Raw genomic sequence first — 20,348 nt, 5'->3', positions numbered from 1 at the left:
ATCAATGTCTCTGTTAATGTGTGTTTTTGTAAATATGTGTTTCACCCCTTCAGGACATGCCATGCCTATAAGATCCCTGACATTCTCACCAGACTCCCAACTCTTAGTAACCGCCTCAGATGATGGATACATTAAGATTTACGATGTGTAAGTAGAACTGATTTCATAGGCTACTTGAGTTCTTTGAGTTTTTCTCTGAAGGAAACTTGACATTTTGGGTTGAGTTTACAAAGATTCTGCCACACCTTGTTACAGGTGATGTTCATGCACACAGCAGGTTTCAACCCCACTATGCGAGACAAAACAGCTTTATAATATCAGTTGTGCTTTCAGGTGTTAAACAGCGAACTTTGTTAGCTAAGGCTATATACATCGTAAGTCGTAAGGTAAAATTAACAATCAATGCATTGAGGGTATTCAGACTTCACTTCGTAATTTTTTTTTAACGGTGCAGCCTTATGTTAGAATCGTTTAAATTATTTTTTTTCCCTCATCAATATACACTCAACCCCATAATGATTATGTGAAAACAGGACTTTAATCTGCAAAATGTCCATCACATGTCCATCACATTGCCATAAATATTCAGACCCTTGACACTTGAGATGGAGCTCAGGTGCCTCCCATGTCTCTTGATGATCTTTGCTTCCACACCTTGACTGGAGTCCACTTGTGATCAATTTAGTTGATTGCTTCTGATTAGGAAAGGCACACACCTGTCTATATAAGATCTCATAAGAAAACCATAGAATGTGAAGTCTGAGTACATTCTGAATGCACTGTATGTCTGGGTATGTGTTCATGCAAGATGGTGATTATTAGAATGCCCATTTAGGATGGACAGACTTATACAAACTTATAGACTGGAAATCTAGAGGCCTTTTTTCAGTTCAATCCAAAGAAGGCTTGGAGTCAGGGCCTCGTTTCCCGATAACGACGTATCTTAACGGCCTACGTGGATTTTGGCGACATCGTAGACTCATCATAGCCGTAAGTGCGGTGTCGGGAAACCGCTCTGCAATATCCCTCTTACGACCGATTTCAAGTCCTTTTTAGCGTTCGGGAAACTAGGCCCTGGTCAGTTGCAGTCAGGTTTTCGTACTGGCCATAGTACAGAGACAGCCCTGGTCAGGGTCACCAATGACCTCCTGATGGCAGCAGACACTGGCTCCCCATCTCTCCTCATCCTCCTGGACCTAACAGCTGCTTTTGACACAGTGGATCACAACATCCTCCTCCACCGCCGGCAATACACCATTGGGCTCTCAGACAATGTACTAAACTGGTTCACCTCTTACCTAACCGACAGAACTGAGCACGTCGACTTGGGCAGTGAAAAATCTTACACCCACAACGTCACCTGCGGCGTCCCTCAAGGCTCTGTGCTGGGCCCCACCCTCTTCTCCCTCTACCTGCTCCCCCTGGGCAATGTCATCAGCAAGCATGGGATTTCCTACCATTGCTATGCTGATGACACACAGCTCTACATAAGGACAACACCCACTTCTGCTGCACCTCTGCCAACATCCACTCTGACCACCTGCTTGGAGGAGATTGAGGCGTGGATGAAGGTAAACTTCCTACAGCTGAACAGTTCGAAAACGGAAGCCATACTAGTGGGCACACCACATCAGCTCCGCTCTTCCACCATCACTAGCATTACCTTCTCTGGCCAAAACATCTCTCTTTCCAAATCAGTTACCAACCTGGGTGTTAAAATGGATGCTGAATTGACCTATCGCTAAGCCCCGCCCCCCATTGTGACAGTTGCTAAATCGGACACTCTCAGAGCTGACTAGAGTTTACAATGGCAGCTATCAGTGACAAAACTATATCCCAAGAGGCTCTAGACAACTTTTGGAGACAAAAGGACCTGATTTCGCCTAGAAGCCTTCAAAAGGGACTTAATTATGCAATGGAGGGATATGTATACAATTTAAAACTCGATATGGTGGATTACAAGCTTACATTTGAGGCGAGAATTTACAGAGCTCAATGCAACAGGGAGAAGCCTCAACTCACGGTCATCGCGATTGCAGATAAATACATCCAATACCAGCATTGTTCATGCACCGCATGGGAAAGATACAATGAATTCACATTCAGTTAATTTAACTAATCTGGAAGGCACCGAGATGTACACCTACGTTAATTAACTAGCAGGAACCTGCCCCTGACAGGACAGTGTCCTAACCATATCCTAACTGTCTAGCTTGTTAATGTAACCTTGTTAATTACCGGCATGCGTGTGTTTCGTTCACGTTGTCATGTTAATCCATTATTAAACCTATCGTTTGTTTCATAGAATGGCCGATTTTTAATAACTGTCCCATAACTGACAAAGTTACGCTAGCGCAGCTATTGAATCATTAACGTTAGCTAATTTGAACCAGAGATAACTTGCCTAAGCCTAGCATAACATCAGTGGTGAAAGTAAGCAGGTAGGTAGCCTACTGTGAAAAATGAGTAGGCCTATGCCTTTTATCATGTAGGCTTAGTTGATTGCTTTAGCAAAGGGAATTCTAACAAGAGTATGGCAGAAAGCTAATGAACGTAGCGTTCACTGTGTGGTCTGTCACACAGCTTAATCCACCAGAGATATTTGGACTGGTCTTGTTTTCGTTTAGGAAATGAGATACAATATACCCCATTGCCTATCTTCTCACGATAACTCGTATCAGTGTTGTATCTACCCCATGCACATCGTTTGGCCATTTATGTTGAAACTACATTACCACAATTACACACTTGTTTTTGTCCCGTTGTGGCTTGGGGAAAGGGATGAAATATACCCCATTCTGCAGCCTATCGGGATATCTACTGTCGGTGTTACATGTACCCCAAGCACATTGTTTGACCATGTTTTTTTTTTTTCATAAGCAACATCAATCGATCATTAAATTATTGTAACATGTCTCCTCCCTGTTGTTTTCAATGGAGTTATCGGAGCTGATGTCCGAGTCCAGTTCAGGCTGGAATGTCATTGGTTCATCTGCGTTCTAAGGGCGGCGCTTAGCGACAGGTCAATTGACCTATGACACCCACATCAAACACCTCTGCAAGGTTTCATTCCATCCTCTCAGGAACATTGCCAAACTCCGTCCATCACTCACCCTGGCAGATGCAGAGAAGCTTGTCCACGCCTTTGTCTCCTCCAGACTGGACTACTGTAACGCACTCCTCATTGGGATCCCTGGCAAGAGCATACAGAGACTGTAATATATCCAGTACAGTGCTGCCAGGATCCTGATGAGGGTGCGTAAACACGACCACATCACCCCCACCCTGAAAGCACTTCACTGGCTCCCGTTCCCACTCAGAATAGTGTTCAAGGTCTCCCTCCTCACCCACAAATGCCTATACGGACATGCTCCCCCCTACCTCAGGGAACTCCACTCCCCCCAGACCTCCTCACGCTCCCTCAGTTCTGCATCCGCAAACACCCTTCAAGCCACCAGAACCAAGCTCTGCACCATGGGTGACCGGGCTTTCTCCTCTGCTGCCCCAAGACTGTGGAATGCCCTCCCTGACCATCTCAAGGCCCCACAGTCTGCCCCACAGTCGACGTTTTTGAAAAACGTATCTTTTTTCAATTTTCATTGTTGTTTTATATGTATATGTAGCACTTTGAGATTTGTATAATGTAAAGTGCAATACAAATAAAATGTATTATTATAATTATTATTATAACACCAAAATACATCATAGAGTTACGACACTTCTTGATTGTTACTAGACACAGGAGAACAGTCTTCAATCTTTTCCTGATGTGATGACATGTATGACTTTGTATGTTCTTAAAGATCCATGTTTATATTGTCTGTGTATTATTTGTGGGTTGATGTACAAATAAGTCTTGATTGTTTGCTCTACAGGCAGCATGCCAATCTGGCAGGAACACTTAGTGGCCATGCTTCTTGGGTCTTGAATGTTGCATTCTCCCCTGATGACACGCACTTTGTATCCAGGTAAATCCAAATGATCACAAACATTCCATTGAATACAGTGTGGGCCTAATCAACAGAAGTATGACAAAGGAAGATGCCCACTTGACAACCCTAGTGAAACGCTCATGACGATTTATCTTTGCTGTCACTAAGCAGTGTTCAGTGTCGTCATGGTGCTAATGCATAGTCTAGGTTGATTAGGGTTTGATTACTTGCATGTGACAGTGAGAGGATTGGCCACTGTGGAAAGACCCCGACCAATAGCACAAGGAATTTTGCATCTGTGTATCTGCTACTGTGTATAACTGAAAAGTTTACAGAGGATTCATCATAAGTATCCTTTGGCCAGCTGTTTCAAAATAGTCCCACACAGGCATAAACACTTTGCTTCTTGAGTCCAGTGTGTGCGATGCAGAATATCACTCTTGCTGCATTCAGGCTTCCTCAGCTTTGAATAATGCTGGCAGACCATAAGTCTTTAGTTACTGATAGGCATCTTTGTCTTTTTTTTATGAAATGGTTGGTTACTTAAATATTCAAGTGTTGTATATGATATAAAAAGTACGTTGTCACGAGTGCACACTTCCTTACTTGCACTAGGTTTGCACTGAAATATTTTAATCTAATGAATGTGAAATATGTGCCCAAGATTTTGCCCAAGATGTTCACCATTCTGATGTATGCACTCATTGTGAGACACTGAAAAGTGATACGTGCCCCACTCTCCCCTCTAAAGACATGCTGAGCGGATACACTGGATTATTTATTTAATTGACTGGATTATTTATTTAATAGACTCGATTATTTATTTCATTCACATGATTTATTTCCTCCCCCAGTTCTTCTGACAAAAGTGTGAAAGTCTGGGATGCAAGTTCCAGGATGTGTGTGAACACATTCTTTGATCATCAGGACCAAGTAAGAGCCTTTTGGTCTTCATTATTTAAGTGGTAGGATTCTGTATGTAGATCTAAGTTACTAAAACTGTTCTCCCAGGAAAATAAGCTTTTTTTGTATTTTTACAAAATGTGTATGATCTACAGTCCTGCTCACCATTATTGGCACCCCTAGTAAATATGAGTAAACAGGCTATGAAAAAATATGTCTTTGCTGTTTATCCTCTTGGTCTTCCACTCAAAATATTCATAAAAATCTTACCTTTTCATTGAGGTACAATAATTGAAAGAAATTATTATTTTTTGACATTAAATAAATATTATTCTCCAAAACATGTGTGCACAGGTATTGGCACCCCATGATTAAATGTTCTGTGCAGCCTCCCTTTGCCAAGATAACAGCTCTAAGTCTTCCCCTTTAATGCGTGATGAGGTTGCTGAACACATGGCACGGGATCTGAGACCATTCCTACATACAGTGTCTCTACAGATCCTTCAGATTCTGAGGTCAACGCTTGTAGACTCGGCTTCAGCTCATCCCACAGATTTTCTTTGGGGTTTAGGTCAGGGGACTGCGATGGCCATGGCAAAACCTTTATTCTGCGGTCGGTGAACCATTTTTGTGTTGATTTTGAGGTATGCTTCAGATCATTGTCCTGCTGGAAGGCCCAACCACGGCCCATTTTAAGCTTCCTAGAGGGGGCTGTTAGGTTTTTATTTAATATCTGCTGGTATTTGATGGAGTACATGATACCATGTATCCTAACAAGATGTCCAGGGCCTTTGGAAGAAAAACAGCCCCACACCATCAGAGATCCGCCAACATACTTCAAAGTGGGTACGGAGTGCTCTTCTGTATGGCTATCTTTCTGTCAACGCCAAACCCACCTTTGATGTTTGTTGCCAAAAAGCTTAATTTTGGTCTCATCTGACCATATAACTCGGTCCCATTAAAGTCTGACTTACATTTGGCAAACTGTAGGCACTTTAGTTTGTTGTTGATTGACAGCAGAGGCAAAACAACCTGTGGTGATGTAGGTGGCATCTGATGGTAGTTTTGGAGACTTTGTGACCCCAAGACTCAAATAATGTCTGCAATTCTCCAGCTGTGATCCTTGGAGATTATTTTGCCAGTCGAATCATCCTCCTTAGATTTCAATTACGGTCTAAGATTTTTCTATGGGTGCCACATGTTTTGGGAAAAAATATTTATTTAATGTCAACAGTTTTTTTTTCTTTCAATAATTTTACTTCAATGAAAAGATAAGATTTTTATGAATATTTTGAGTGGAAGACCAATATTTTTTCATAGCCTGTTTGCTCATAATTACTAGGGGTGCCAATAATGGTGAGCAGGACTGTATATACATTCTGTGAAGAACAGAGCAATGTGAACCCATACTGCAGAGCCATGTGAACCCATACTGCAGAGCCATGTGAACCCATACTGCAGAGCCATGTGAACCCATACTGAAGAGCCATGTGTGAACCCATACTTACTGACCTCAGGAGATGAAGTCAATTTTTGAAGCAAATTGTTCCATATTGAGCATTTATGTAAAGGGTTAAATACTTCGGCAGGCTCAGTTATTCATTTATGTATAAGGGTTGAATACTTTGGCAAGCTCAGTTATTATTTTTTTGTTTTGGTAGACAAATACACCAGAGCATAAATGTCCCCAATGAAATACTGATTTGCAAAATATGTTTAAGTATCTTTTGTAATTTAGAAAATTGTGATAACTTTCAGTGGAGTTGAATACTTTTGCAAAGCACTTATGCATTAGATAAGTCTACTTATTTTTCAATGAACAACTTGAGATTGTTGTGGTCCTTCAATGCAGCCCTTCTTTGCTTGTTTTTTTTAGGTGTGGAGTGTTAAATACAATGGCACAGGATCCAAGATCATCTCTGCAGGGGATGACCGTGCCATTCATATTTATGACTGTCCAGTCTGATACTTTCCTTTACCTTCTGTTCCTGTCCTGCCTCTGTGGACGCCTTGTTTGCCATGAAATGACTTCCCCATGCTTTGTCACCCTACCAATGAGTCGGCAGATCCTTAAGCCTAGGCAACTGGCAGCATTGAGCGTTTAGCACAGTTTGGTCTTAGTAGTTTTTCTTTGATAATTCTAAGCCAGTTATTTACTCTTCTCAAATGAACTTTTTCCTCTAAGTTCTCCTGGCAAAAAAAAAATAAATAAAAAATTCTGGAAAGCCTGACCTTTTATGCCAGAGTGCAATGTTTTTTTTTGTGCTTTGTTTTTTTTTTACAAATTAAATATTCAATTTGATCATTTCTTGTCTTGGTCTCTTACGTTTTGTTTTCTTGACCATCAATATGAAAATTCTAGCCAGAAGCCTTAGAGAGAACTATGTCTTTGTAAGATACGTAACAAAGTTATACTGCACATTAGCTGCTGATTAAAACCAAGATGCGTATGCCATGATGCTTGGTCAGTAATGTCTGTCATTCTGTTTCAAAATGAGTGCTTTTTGGCTAAGCTACTAAAACCCCTTTCATACCCACCTTTTGACCTGGGTTGGAAAAGGGTTGGATCATTTTGGAATAAACCTTGGCATGACCCAGGTTAAATGTTGCTTTAAACAAAATTAGATTCTAATTACAAGAAACAAATCCTAAAAACTCCTTTCAAGTACACTGAAGTTCAACCTCTGCTTTAAGCATCTTTTTGGAGAAGTACTTTTAAACATAAACAAATTTAAACATACAAAAGAAGGCACCGTGACAAAGCTGGATTAGTATCTTCATACAGCACACGTAAAACGGCACATACAGTATGAGTCAAACTGGAAAAGGGCATTTCAATAAGGTAATATGCTTTAAATCATGCTAACATTGCATGCCAATTTCCATTAAGAAGCTAACCGGATTAGCTCCATTATATGGTTTTGCCATGGGTCCCGTTTAGTTTAGAAGTTGCATCTGATGGTATTGAGAGATGGGTGATTGAAGCCTGAGCGCTCATGAAAAGGCACTGCCTTGTTAATATTTTGATTCTGGCATAAATGTTTTGTTTTCTATTAGAAGGCACTTTACAAATGATGACATGGAAGCTTTTTTTTAATTGTATGGCACTGAAAGTTTAACCAAGGAAACAAAATCACCCTCTTTCAGTATTTTCTGGCCATGTATGGTAAATCCCGCATTTGGCTGTGAAAAGGCCTCTTGCTTATAATAAAATTGTGATGCTTTATCCAACAAACTTAATATTTTCTGGAAGCCTATGTATAGTTCTCTCAATGAACCCGATTTGGCTCTATTTGTTAAAAGTTTACTGTTTATTGTTTAACTTCATTTATCTCTATCAAAATGATGCTGACTAACCAAATGTTCTCTCTCTGATAGCGTGACCTCTGTTTGCAAATGTTTATATCGGTGGAAATGTTATTCCTCATCACCATATCCATTAAGTATATTTGTGCGTATACTGTCGAACTCTGCCCAAATCACTTTGTCTCTTACTTTCCCTGCTTTGGTACAAAATACAGAACGATACCTTACTTATTATACGGCTCTTCATATCGTTCTGTATTTTGTACCAAAGCAGGGAAAGTAAGAGACAAAGTGGCTAGATAGAGCAATTCTGTAATTTATTATAACATCCATCAAATAGAGTGAAATAACACTGAAAAGATGTTTATGTGGATCTATATAATCCAGTGTCATGCCATTAGTGCAATCAAGGGCCCAGCTAAATCTAAAAATAGACATGAATTTGACCAAAATGTTTGTGGTAAATATCTATGCGCTCATGTGTATGTGAAATGTTTTCTGTAAATTCTACAGCAAATGTATATTTATTATATTTATCACCAGAAAACATTGTGATAAATTTTCCTTTAAGCCACTTTAAACAATCTCTTTTGCAAGAGGTGAGTTTCATGACAGGATTATGATCAGAGGAGGATATTAAGCTAGGTCTCAAGGCATAGGTATCCCTGATGCTTTCAAGGTTTTATGGACAATTTGAATGATCATTTTCATTCTGATAGTATGGTTGTATGATGACTTTAATGATCATTTTCATTCTGATAGTAATGGTTATATGGATGACTAATGATCATTGACAAAGGATTGACCAGGCCCTCAATCAAGCAGAAGCAAGATTTAAACAAGGGTAAGGTCAAAACAGCGCTTGACACGCATTGATTGGATCGCCACCTCATCCTTGACAGTGTCTCAGTCCACCTAACACAGATTTGCCATCATGTAAAGTCTTAGCTTTTTCCGTCTCCTTGACCATGGGTTATTCTGCAACTTTGCAAATCATGATGGGTTTCCTGACAGTGAACTTGGTCAACTGTTTCAGATGTATCCATTCTTTGATCAGCAGAGGTAGCAAACCGAATTTCAGGTAATTTATGATAATGCCTCTTTCCACAAGCCACCAGGTGTGTTGTTGCAGTGTATTATAAAGAATGATATGTGGACAACACTGTCAGAAGTTACATTACACTTCTGCTGAAAGGTCCTTCTTCTGCTTCAAGAGGGTTTAAACATATCGCCGAAGCAGTTGTGGTCAGGAGAGGTGTTCTATTTAATGTAAAATATCTATGGAGTCTTCAGTCATTCAGACACTCAAGGCCAGAGGTCAGCCCTATGATCGTGTCATAGATCGTTTTGTCTCAGGGGAGGATGCCCCTGTTGTACAAGTATGGAGCTGTATACGTGTATTTACTTTTAATACCAATCATCCATGTCTGTGAAGAAGATTGTTGATTGTCATGGGCAGCTGCTTGCCTATTACTGAGTCCCTGCATGCCTCTGAGATCATCTATAGTCATCTGATCATTATTCTTTAAAGGTACAATTAAAGGTAAGGTGGGACATAAGATACGTACAGATTTGTATATTATGGGAGGGCTTGGAAAATAATTGTAATTATCAAGTGAAATTAATTTGACTAATCTAGGTGAAACCTAGTGAAATTGTGCATAGATGTGTAAATTAACAGGCTGTCTTTTGCATTCTATAGTGATGCAAGTCTTGCTTGGGCATAGAAAAAGCTTATATACAATAGGCTGTACAATCCAGGTTTATTAGAATACTAGAGAGCACAGACCTCCACCAAGGTCAAATCCCCTTCCAGTGTTAAAGAAAGAGAAACATAATTTGTCCATGGCAAACATTTTCTTTGATTAAGACATCTGAGAAGGGAAAAATTGAGAGACATTAATGTTTTAATTTAAATTTAGAAAATGCTATTGAAGCCATGGCTGCCACCACCAGTATGTCTATGGCAATAGTACATTTCATACCTCCTCAGAAATGACTGCTGTAAACTGGAGGATTCCTGTTTGGGGCCTTTGACCAGAGGGATTTTCCAAGTATTTGCTTTAGTGACTTACCCTGATTAGCTAACTCAGAGTGAATGGTAAACCTCCTAATAGAAGAACCCTTTGGCTTCATTCTCCAAACAGCCATAGGGCTTGATAGATGTTAAATATAAGATCTCAGGTAACATCATTATCAGTTAAGGATAATAATAATTAGAATATCCTACAGTTTAGATGTTCTGTCTCTTACTGAGACCTGTTTAACAAAAAGACAGCAGTACATTTCAGTTCTATGAATACGTGCTGAACTGGCAATAAATGAGGACTGAAGCAGCGTTATTGAAATATCCATTCAAAGAGATTACACAGTCATTTGATTTCTTTTCATTTTGTTTCATATAGAAGGGTTTTTTTTTATCAAGTAATTTTATAATAAGAACCTTTGTCACTGCAGTACTTGACACTTTTGGGCTCGTGCAGCAAGTGAAAGAGCCTTTCCATACCTGAGGCCACACTTTGGATTTCTAAAGGTCTCAACACGTTCTGGTCTGGTCTCTTTGATTTACTGATCACTCTGGATGATAAGCACGGTTTCTATTAAGTTAAGGTACATAAATGAGAGTACAAGTGCTCAGTTTATGGAGTTGATGTACACTCCTAGATAACTTTAACTTGAAAATGTCGAGTGTCGTGGATGTGGTTGCACCAGTCAAAGTCAAGAAAACTGAGCAAACAGAAAGCACCATGGAGAAACACCATGAGTGTAAAAGCCCTGAAAAGAGAATGCAGGAAAGCTGAACGCAAATGGAAAAGTAATCTCAAATCCTCTATAATCTCTATAAGCCTTCATGTGTTACGTAGGGCTAGATGTATACAACTACATCGCTTTCTGAAAATATTGTTATAGAATTTTTTTTAATGTTTTTACCTTCAAGGTGCTTGATCTTTGCACTAGGGCCCATTGTTCCATTTAATGCTGAAGTGTTTTTTTTTTTTGTCCAGTTCCACGCCTAGAGATATACATCCTAATATGTAGGCACTCTGAGATTCTTTGGAATGAAAAGTGCATTAAAAATCAAATGAATTATTATTATTATTATGTCTTATACATAAGTGCTCTGTCCACACTGCTACTGTGTGATCACTTCAGAAAGAAGGCGGTCCCATGACAGAGGTTTATTTAAAATATAAGAAAACTATCAGTCACACCCTCATTTATTTTAGCCGTTGGGAAAACATGAAACACATGGACTTCTGCATTAACCTTGTGAATGTCATTACCACACCATGGAAGCATCTGTTTCCTTGTATCACATCAACCCCATGATCAAGTAGACACATGTGTTAACAAGCACATTTGAATGATCTTAAACAGATATGCTGTGAAATATCCCCTTGTATGTTAGCATCAGTACCCTGTGTTAGCAACAAAATATATTTAATAAACAATAAAAGTTAAGCTAATACTTCTTAGCAATGATCCTATTTGCATTATGGATCACCTCAAAAGCCATCATAGTATAGAGTTGTGTAAACTGCAAAGATATCAAATTCAATTCTTGAAAGTAAATTGGACTTTTAACAGAAATTTGTGATTGGAGGTTGTCAGCCAATGTACTTTTACATTATACTGTAAATAATACAGTATAAAATATACATCAAAAATGTAATAACTAAACACTCAACCATGGGATTGCCATAACTGTTGGTAATATAAACATACATTTTCATTTTCATTTGAATCTGAATAATAACCAGCAGCCTCTTATAAAAGCTGGGTAGACACCCATGTTCATAGTTCATGTGGCTAGTAAAAGGTGGTTTCACTAGCATTGGCCGGCTAGGTTGTTGTGACTATATTTACACTGACCTCAAGCAGGGTAATGACAGCCTGGTTGAAGCGTGCATTACTGAAATTATTATCCTTTGGCTATGCATGTTCTAGCTAAATAAAACAACGTGAATACTTTGCTTCTGTAGAATAGAATAAGGGCCTTGAATGGAGTTGGTGGTTAGGGCTTACAGCTAACACAAAGACTTTATATTTTCCCTCTCGGTCAGGCTGTTTCCTAAAGACTATAGGTGGCAAGAGAATATTGCATTTCGTATCCTTATTTATAGCTTGGACAAAAGTGGAAAAGGTAATGAAAATTAAGTAAACAATGACCACACGTTGGAGACACTAATAATAGGCCGCTGCTTCCACAGCTTTAAATATGGTTTATTCAGCTTGCTTTCATTGAAGGAGTCAATACATGGCTAGACTTAGAAAGCTAAATAATATTTTCTTAATTCCTTGTTGTCAGTCTTGCCATATACTGTCATGGACAAATTCAACGACACATCACAAACACAACTTTCAACACCTGGAGAATGGGTCTAGTTCAGGGATGTTAACTAATAATTAAATAAAAACGTATAATGTATAATTGACGGCAACCATGTGCTAACCGGTCAATACATCTCTAGCACACTACACACCTTATAATTCAGTGGACTAAAGGTTGATGGGAATTCTGTGTCTATTGAAAGTCCTACTGAGTAAGGACCTGTAAGATATCCTTCACCAGCATTGTGCCAATCACCATCTTTTCACAATTGACTGTGAGCTGAGCGGCCCCCTCCTCCTTGGTGAGCACGGTAACAAGCACTAAACTGCCACTGGTCATCGTCTTTCCTGCAAACCTGTGGGATTGAGTTAAGGCAGAAGGGAAACAGAAACTAGATTTTGATAGGTGTACAAAAGTTTGGAAATATAGAAAAGAAGTGGGAATACAATATTTAGATCCATTTGGTGCATCCTTGGAGAGGTCACATGGTGGGAGAGGAACATGTTACTTTGCATTCCAACAGAACCTGGCACTTTTAAATCACATCTGCATGTCCATTCCAACAGAACCTGGCGCTTTTAAAGCACATCTGCATGTCCATCAGCGAGGGGACGTATGACCAGAACTACTTAGGACCCAACATAACGTACCGGTCATAGCAAGGATATCTCAGTCACTTCTTCACTTCTTAATGACCTACCTTCATTATACATTGATACAAAATCAATACAAATGGACAAATATATATAAAAATAAAATGATGGGGGTATTCCTTTTCTAAGCTTATCCTTGGGTGATGTTTGCGTTATTTCCAAATACAATCTACACCTCACAGTCATTGCATTTTACTCTCTCAAACACATTAGTGTGAAGAAAATGTTTAAAGGTAATGGAAACAATGTCTGACATCTGACATCAGTCAGCTTGATTAATTCCAGTTGCTGTGAGCGAGCTACCTGGTAAACACTTTACAGAGGGCTATAAGTCAGTTCAGTTACCTCTAGTGCAGAAAGAATCTTGTAGTTACCACATAAACAAACAGCTGGCTACTGCTTGCCATGCACACCAGTTCTTTCCTATGAAATTCAATTGAATGAAACTGTCTGCCACTAATTTGTAGTTCCCATTCTGTCATGGTCTCTCACCTGCACTCCTTGTCTGAGCCGCATGGAACCCTGCTGATGTTGGCTGCAGAGGTCACCTGCTGCACAATAGTGTGGTCATTCTGACACATCACTCCCAACACCAGCTTCTCGCTCAGCTCGTTCATGCCCATCAGCTTGCCTGCAAAGAATCCAAATCAAAACAATACAACTTTAAGATTGGAAAGTTCAGTTGTTCAATGTATGGTTATGGTGATAGCTTTTGGTGATAGTTTTTGGTTTATGGTGATAGACGCGGTACCACTTTACAATAAGACTCCATTATAAATGGTTTATAAATGGTTTATAAATAGGTTATTAATTAGGTTGTAAACCCTTTGTAAGTCATTAATAAGCCCTTATAAATGAGTTATAAATCAATCAATCAACTTAAATTTTATATAGCGCTTTTCTAGATACTCAAAGACGCTTTACAGATCAGTCCGGTCCAGTCCATTCACTCAGACAGTCATACCAGTGGTGGTAAGCTACGAGAGTAGCCACAGCTGCCCTGGGGCAGACTGACGGAAGCGTGGTAGCCAATCAGCGCCTACGGCCCCTCCGACCACCACCAACATTCATTCCAACATTCATCCAGATTCATACGATGTAATGTGATGCATGTCTTTATGATGGTGGGGGAAACCGGAGTACCCGGAGTAAATGAGTTATATGAGTTATAAACACAGTTTTCATATGTCGATGCGGGCTCACTATTTGGGAAGATCCCCATCTTGGCAACCCACTGTCTATCCCTTAACTTGCTCTCTTAGCCTAATTGCACACTCCCTACCATTCTTGTATCTGTTACTAGAGATTAAACCCCAGGAGGGGGGGGGGGGGGTCTCACAACGTGCCCCCCCCCCCCCCCAAAAAAAAGGTTACAATTAGGCTCCATTTGCCAGTTATATATGTTTGTAACTGATTAATAAAGGGTGATTTGTTGTGTAATGAGTAGTAAGCAGTAGCTTGATCTTGGATGGATGGATACTTTATTAATCCAGAGGGAAATTTTAGGACATCCAGTAGCATCCAGACACAAAATCCACAAATCACATCCACATAGGGAGAACACATTCAAAGTGAGTGGGAACGGAACGGAAACACAAGAACACATCCATCCATCCAAGATCAAGTTACTGCTTACTTCTCATTACACAAAAAATCACCCTTTATTAATCAGTTACTAACATTTATAACTGCCAAAACGGAGCCTTATTGTAAAGTGTGAAACACATCATCATCAAGTCAAACATTTATAACTGGCAAAATGGATAATTGCAAAATGGATGGCTTTGTTGTAAAGTTTTTTTTGGGGGAGGGGGGGGGGCACGTTGTGAGCCCCCCCTCCTGGGGTTTAATCTCTAATAACATATACAGGAATGGTAGGGAGTGTGCAATTGGGGGGGTAGAGCAAGTTAAGGGATAGACAGTGGGTTGCCAAGATGGGGATCTTCCCAAATAGTGAGCCTGCATCGATGTATAAAAACTGTGTTTATAACTCATTTATAAGGGCTTATTAATGACTTACAAAGGGTTTACAACCTAATTAATAACATATTTATAAACCATTTATAAACCATTTATAATGGAGTCTTATTGTAAAGTGGTACCCTTTATGTTATCCCCTCCCCTTCTGCCACAAGACCCCCCTCACTCTACCCAGCTGACCTCACGCAGATGAGCCGCAGTTCTGATTAAGGTTTCTTCAGGGAGTGCTTGCCCCTGTCGCCATTGTGCTTGGGTTCAGGCACTGCAAAGCGCCTTGAGACAATTGTATTGTTTTGGCGCTATATAACTATAAAGTGCTGCTTGACGTCTATAAGTCACTGAGTAGTTTAGGCCCAGAAAACATATTGGATATGTTTTCAAGAATATAAACCGAGTAGGGCTTTTAGATCCATGGACTCAGGTCAGCTGGTAAAGTCAAAACTAAACATGTTGAAGAAGCATTTAACTGCTATGCTACATGCACAACTGCCAGAAGATAAAGCAAACTGAATTATATGAAATGTGATATAAATTAGAAATCACAAAAGCGTAGAATATAATACAGACATTAAAGTGATTAGCACGTTTATCTCAATGGTAGTTCCTCAGTTAGTGCATTCCAGAATGTACACCAAATATGGTTATTTTCCTCCTGTTTTTATCTAAATAGAAATTACTGCAAAAATACTATGCCAATATTATATGTACGTCATAAACATGACATGGCAGAGGTCCACAAGATGTTAGGACAGTATCTTGAACGAAGATCTTATCTTCATTTCTATGCCTCAAAATGTTCCATGTGTAGCAAATGTGTGGCATAGACCCTCAAGGCACCAACCTTCTGAGAGTTGCTCATGGCCACACTGTGAACATGACACTGTCCTGGTCCTTACTGTTCTCACCTTGCTCTTTTTTGAACTCATTTTCTGTCATGAAGACTGGCATCATCAGCTCTCCCACTGGAGGTTGAATAGACACAAAGAACTTCCTTGTGTGTGTACTGTTGAAGTAGAGAAACACAGCGTCAACTAGGACTTCCAACGGGGACATATCAACATCAGCAACAGCTTGCTAGATTGTACAGCTACAGTGTTTACGCAACATATTTTGAATGGGATTTGGCATAGAAAATATAATAGCTGTCAATTATCACCCTGTGACACTGTTCTACCTTCCATTTCCTTGGCAACACCATGTAGCAAGCTATACATCCAGTGTTGAATGCAAGATATTATACTATATACGATATTATTATATATGTAGCTGGCATGTCATTAGATTTAGTCTTATCAACATTCACATAGCTGGCGTGTCATTAGAGTTAGTCTTCAACAGTTTCATAATGTTAGCGTGCAGTCAGGGCTTTTAGCGTGTTCTTACCAGAGCTGGAAGTTGGCAGTTTGTGTGGAATCACTGAAATCTATGCCCATGACTACAGTTACAGACCCAGATGGGGGCAACACATCTGAAATAAAAACATTGAAGATGCAACAAAGGATGTTATGCCATTTGACCTTGCAAATTATGATGAATTGCAAAAATAAGGTCCACCAACCAATCTCTGTAAACTCTTTCATCCTCATGCCCGACTGGAGCTTGGGCTCTTCCACGTGCAGTGTCTTGACCTCTGACGTGGTGTTGTTGGTGAAGTGGATCTGGACCGTTATCATGTGTGGGTCGGAACTGAAAGGCTGTCTGCTGAAGCAGTACTCCACCGCCAGACCCTCCCCTTTGATCCGGTGCAAGAGCTCGTACATCTTCAGTGAGCTGGCTGTAGTAACAGTCTAAGGATGAAAGACCAGACTTCTGTTGACACACCACCTCCTGACCTCTTCCCAGACAAGTTTGCATCTCTGTCCATTTGGACCAAAGAAAATGCCTTCCTTGGAAATGAGAGAATCAGGTAGGACTATTTTCTTGTGCAGCCAGGATCCAATGAAGCAGAGCAGGCTGCAGTAGCAATACATCCCTTTTGTACACCTTATTGTTGAGTGAGCAATCCTTCCCCAATATTCTGCTGTGAAGGTACGATTTGCCCCCTCTTCCCCTGTTTCTGACTTTCACACCTACCTCTGCTCCCTGTCATATGTGCCTAATGGTTTGTGTTGAGATGTTCTTAAGCCTGTCGAGTACACAATATTATTGTGCCGTGGTGGTACCATAAGCCTAGGCTGGTTGTGCCGTAAGATTATTTCTTGTATAAGGACATTCTAACTGCTCTCAGATTATTGTTTGCAGAGTTTGTGCTAAATAATAGCATATTATATAGCATACAATTGTATTCATAGCGGCAATGCCAATTTAAATAGTCTCAAGGCGCCTTGCAGAGACTAGACCCTGACCCTCCTAGAGCCAGCACTAAGGTGACGGGGGCTAGGAAAAACTCCTTTTTAACAGGAAGAAAACTTGAGCAGAGTCGCAGCTCAAAGGGGGGACCCTTGTACTTGGGGCCAGCCGGGTAGAAAGAAAGAAAAAGAGAGGGGGGAGGGGCATGAGGGAAGGGAAAAATAATAAGGGCAATGTTCGTATCTATGTTGACTAATCTGTCAGCTCTTTTCCATAAAGATAATAAGGGCAATGTTCTTGTCTATGTTTACTAACCTGTCCGCTCTATTCCATAAAGATAATAAGGGCAATGTTCTAATCTATGTTTACTAATCTGTCCGCTCTATTCCATAAAGCAGGCTAATTGCCTGCCAACACTAATTGCTGTTCATTGTCCATTAATCATTCAACTAACATTGTTCCTCATCATCATATATGATACTTATACATATATGCATGAAGGCAATCTACAAGGATCCCTACTTGGATAACCCCCTAGGATAAGTGTATCTGTCTCTCTGTCTGTCTGTCTCTCTTTATTCCCCTTATGCTCTTGACCCCACAGTGGGATGCAGCTGCTGTCTGTCCACCAGACCTGTCTGCCCACCTGAGTGCCTATGTGCTCAAGGGAGTTCAGGTCTAGGGCTCTATAAAGTGCTTATGTGATCAAGGGAGTTCAGGTCTAAGGCTCTATAAAGTGCTTATGTGCTCAAGGGGGTTCAGGTCTAGGGCTCTATAAAGTGCTTATGTGCTCAAGGGGGTCCAGATCTAGGGCTCTATAAAGTGCTTATGTGCTCAAGGGGGTCCAGGTCTAAGGCTCTATAAAGTGTCTATGTGCTCAAGGGGGTCCAGGTCTAGGGCTCTATAAAGTGCCTTGAGACAGTCTATTTAAATGAATAAACTTTAACTGAAAAATGTAATCAATCAATTCATCTATGTATCTAACTAATCTCATTTTATTTTCAAGGTAAAAGCTGCTAAAACCTTAATCTTAATCTTTAAATATTCTTAAATCCAGTTTGAAATATTTTTACCGTTTACTTTGTATTATTTTAAATTTCACTTTTTATTTAGTTTCCAAGCACTGGAAATGCATATCTAGCTATTCATTGGAATTTCAATGTTCTAAAGCCTATAGCTTACTCAAAGGGCCATGTTACACCTTGTGCATCCTAGACCCAACTTTTAATCCTCGCCCACCACTTAATAAATGTAGTATTTGTTGATTAGGCTAACACCTGAAAAACATCTGATAAACACCTAGTAAAAATAAAACAGACCACCTTCCAACTTCCAAACATACAGTGGGGAAAATAAGTATTTGAACCACTGCCGATTTCGCAAGTTTGGCCACTTGCAAAGAAATGTGTCATCTAGAATTGTAATGGTAGGTGTATTTTAACAGTGAGAAACAAAATATCAACAAAAAAATCCAGAAAACTGCATTTTATAAGATTTTATTTGCATTTGATGCAAAAAATAAGTATTTGCAAGCAAACAGCAAGAATTCTGGCTCCCAATGGCCAGTTATGTGCCCAAGAAGCACACAGATTAGTCCTCATTAGGTCTAACAAGGTATACCTGATCTCATAAAAGAAACCTGTCCAAAGAATCATACTTCACACCTTCAACCTCACCACCATGGGCAAGACCAATGAGTTGTCCAAGGACGTCAGAGATAAGATTGAAGACCTGCACAAGGCTGGAATGGGCTACAAAACCATTGGCAAGCAGCTTGGTGAGAAGCAGATAACTATTGGTGCGATTATTCATAAATGGAAGCAACACCAAACAACTGTCACCCGCTCTAGGTCTGGGGCTCCATGCAAGATATCCCCTCATGCGGTATCGGTGATCATCCGAAAGGTGCAGAATAACCCCAGAACTACACAGGGGGAGCTTGTGAATGATCTCAAGGCAGCTCGGACCACAGTCACCAAGAAAACCATTAGCAACACACTATGCAGTAGTTCTTTGGTGTACTGCAGCATTCGCAAGGTCCCCCTGCTCAAGGAAGCACATGTACAGGGCCATCTGAAGTTTGCCAATGAACACTTGGATGATTCTAAGGAGGATTGGGAGACAGGATGTGTTCAGATGAGACTAAAATCAAGCTCTTTGGCATTAACTAGACTTGCTGCGTTTGGAGGGGGAAGAATGCTGAATATGACACCATCCCCACAGTCAAGTATGGTGGTGGAAATATTATGCTTTGGGATGTTTCTCTGCCAAGGGTACAGGACGACTCCACCGCATCGAGGGGACTATGGATGGGGCCATGTAACGTGGAATATTGGGCTTGAACCTCATTCCCTCATTCCCTCCCATTGAAACGCAACCTTAAGGATTTTGAGGGGATCTGCAAAGAGGAGTGGAGCAAAATCCCTCCTGAGATGTGTGTAAACCTGGTGACCAACTACAAGAAATGTCTGACGTCTGTGCTTGCCAACAAGGGTTATTCAACCAAGTACTAAGTCATGTTTTGCTAGGGTTTCAAATACTTCTTTTTTGCATCAGATGCAAATTAAGTCATAAATGTTATAAAAATGCAGTTTTCTGGATTTTTTTGTTGATATTCTGTTTCTCACTGTTAAAATACACCTACCATTACAATTCTAGATCACACATTTCTTTGCGAGTGGCCAAACTTGCAAAATCGGCAGGGGTTCAAATACTTATTTTCCCCACTGTATACCTAACAGAAAACTGCATTCTACAATGGAAGATGACTGCTAAATTCAATTACACTTACCGCTGAGGACATCATGGTATCAGTCAATGATAACCCTTCTAAGTCTGTCACCAAGCTGTTTGATAGAACATTGTTGACTGTAATAACTTGAGATGTGGTAGGTTCAACTGGAGATAAGAAAAAGACATCGGTTGGACATATTAATCATTTCATACAGATTG

At 40.1% G+C, this 20,348-nt stretch overlaps 2 protein-coding genes across 2 annotated transcripts in view; one reads left to right on the top strand and one right to left on the bottom strand.

The window, feature by feature from the left end:
* skic8 (SKI8 subunit of superkiller complex) overlaps positions 1–7,142 on the top strand; it is a 36,954-nt gene extending 29,812 nt beyond the window's left edge. The window contains exons 8-11 of the mRNA XM_080842277.1: positions 54–147; positions 3,876–3,968; positions 4,787–4,865; positions 6,712–7,142. Coding sequence (XP_080698403.1) covers positions 54–147; positions 3,876–3,968; positions 4,787–4,865; positions 6,712–6,801 — 356 coding nt within the window. The 3' untranslated portion in view covers positions 6,802–7,142. The remainder of the gene's footprint in view (positions 1–53; positions 148–3,875; positions 3,969–4,786; positions 4,866–6,711) is intronic.
* A 5,536-nt stretch (positions 7,143–12,678) lies between these two features.
* ap3b2 (adaptor related protein complex 3 subunit beta 2) overlaps positions 12,679–20,348 on the bottom strand; it is a gene marked incomplete at both ends in the record, with an annotated part of 33,776 nt that continues 26,106 nt past the window's right edge. The window contains 6 exons of the mRNA XM_080841658.1: positions 12,679–12,829; positions 13,620–13,758; positions 16,013–16,110; positions 16,491–16,575; positions 16,666–16,894; positions 20,188–20,294. Coding sequence (XP_080697784.1) covers positions 12,679–12,829; positions 13,620–13,758; positions 16,013–16,110; positions 16,491–16,575; positions 16,666–16,894; positions 20,188–20,294 — 809 coding nt within the window. The remainder of the gene's footprint in view (positions 12,830–13,619; positions 13,759–16,012; positions 16,111–16,490; positions 16,576–16,665; positions 16,895–20,187; positions 20,295–20,348) is intronic.

Source organism: Sprattus sprattus, assembly GCF_963457725.1.
Source record: "Sprattus sprattus genome assembly, chromosome: 7".
Taxonomy (NCBI): domain Eukaryota; kingdom Metazoa; phylum Chordata; class Actinopteri; order Clupeiformes; family Clupeidae; genus Sprattus; species Sprattus sprattus.
Note: the sequence above shows the minus strand (reverse complement) of the source record. Positions and strands in the feature narration are given on the sequence as shown.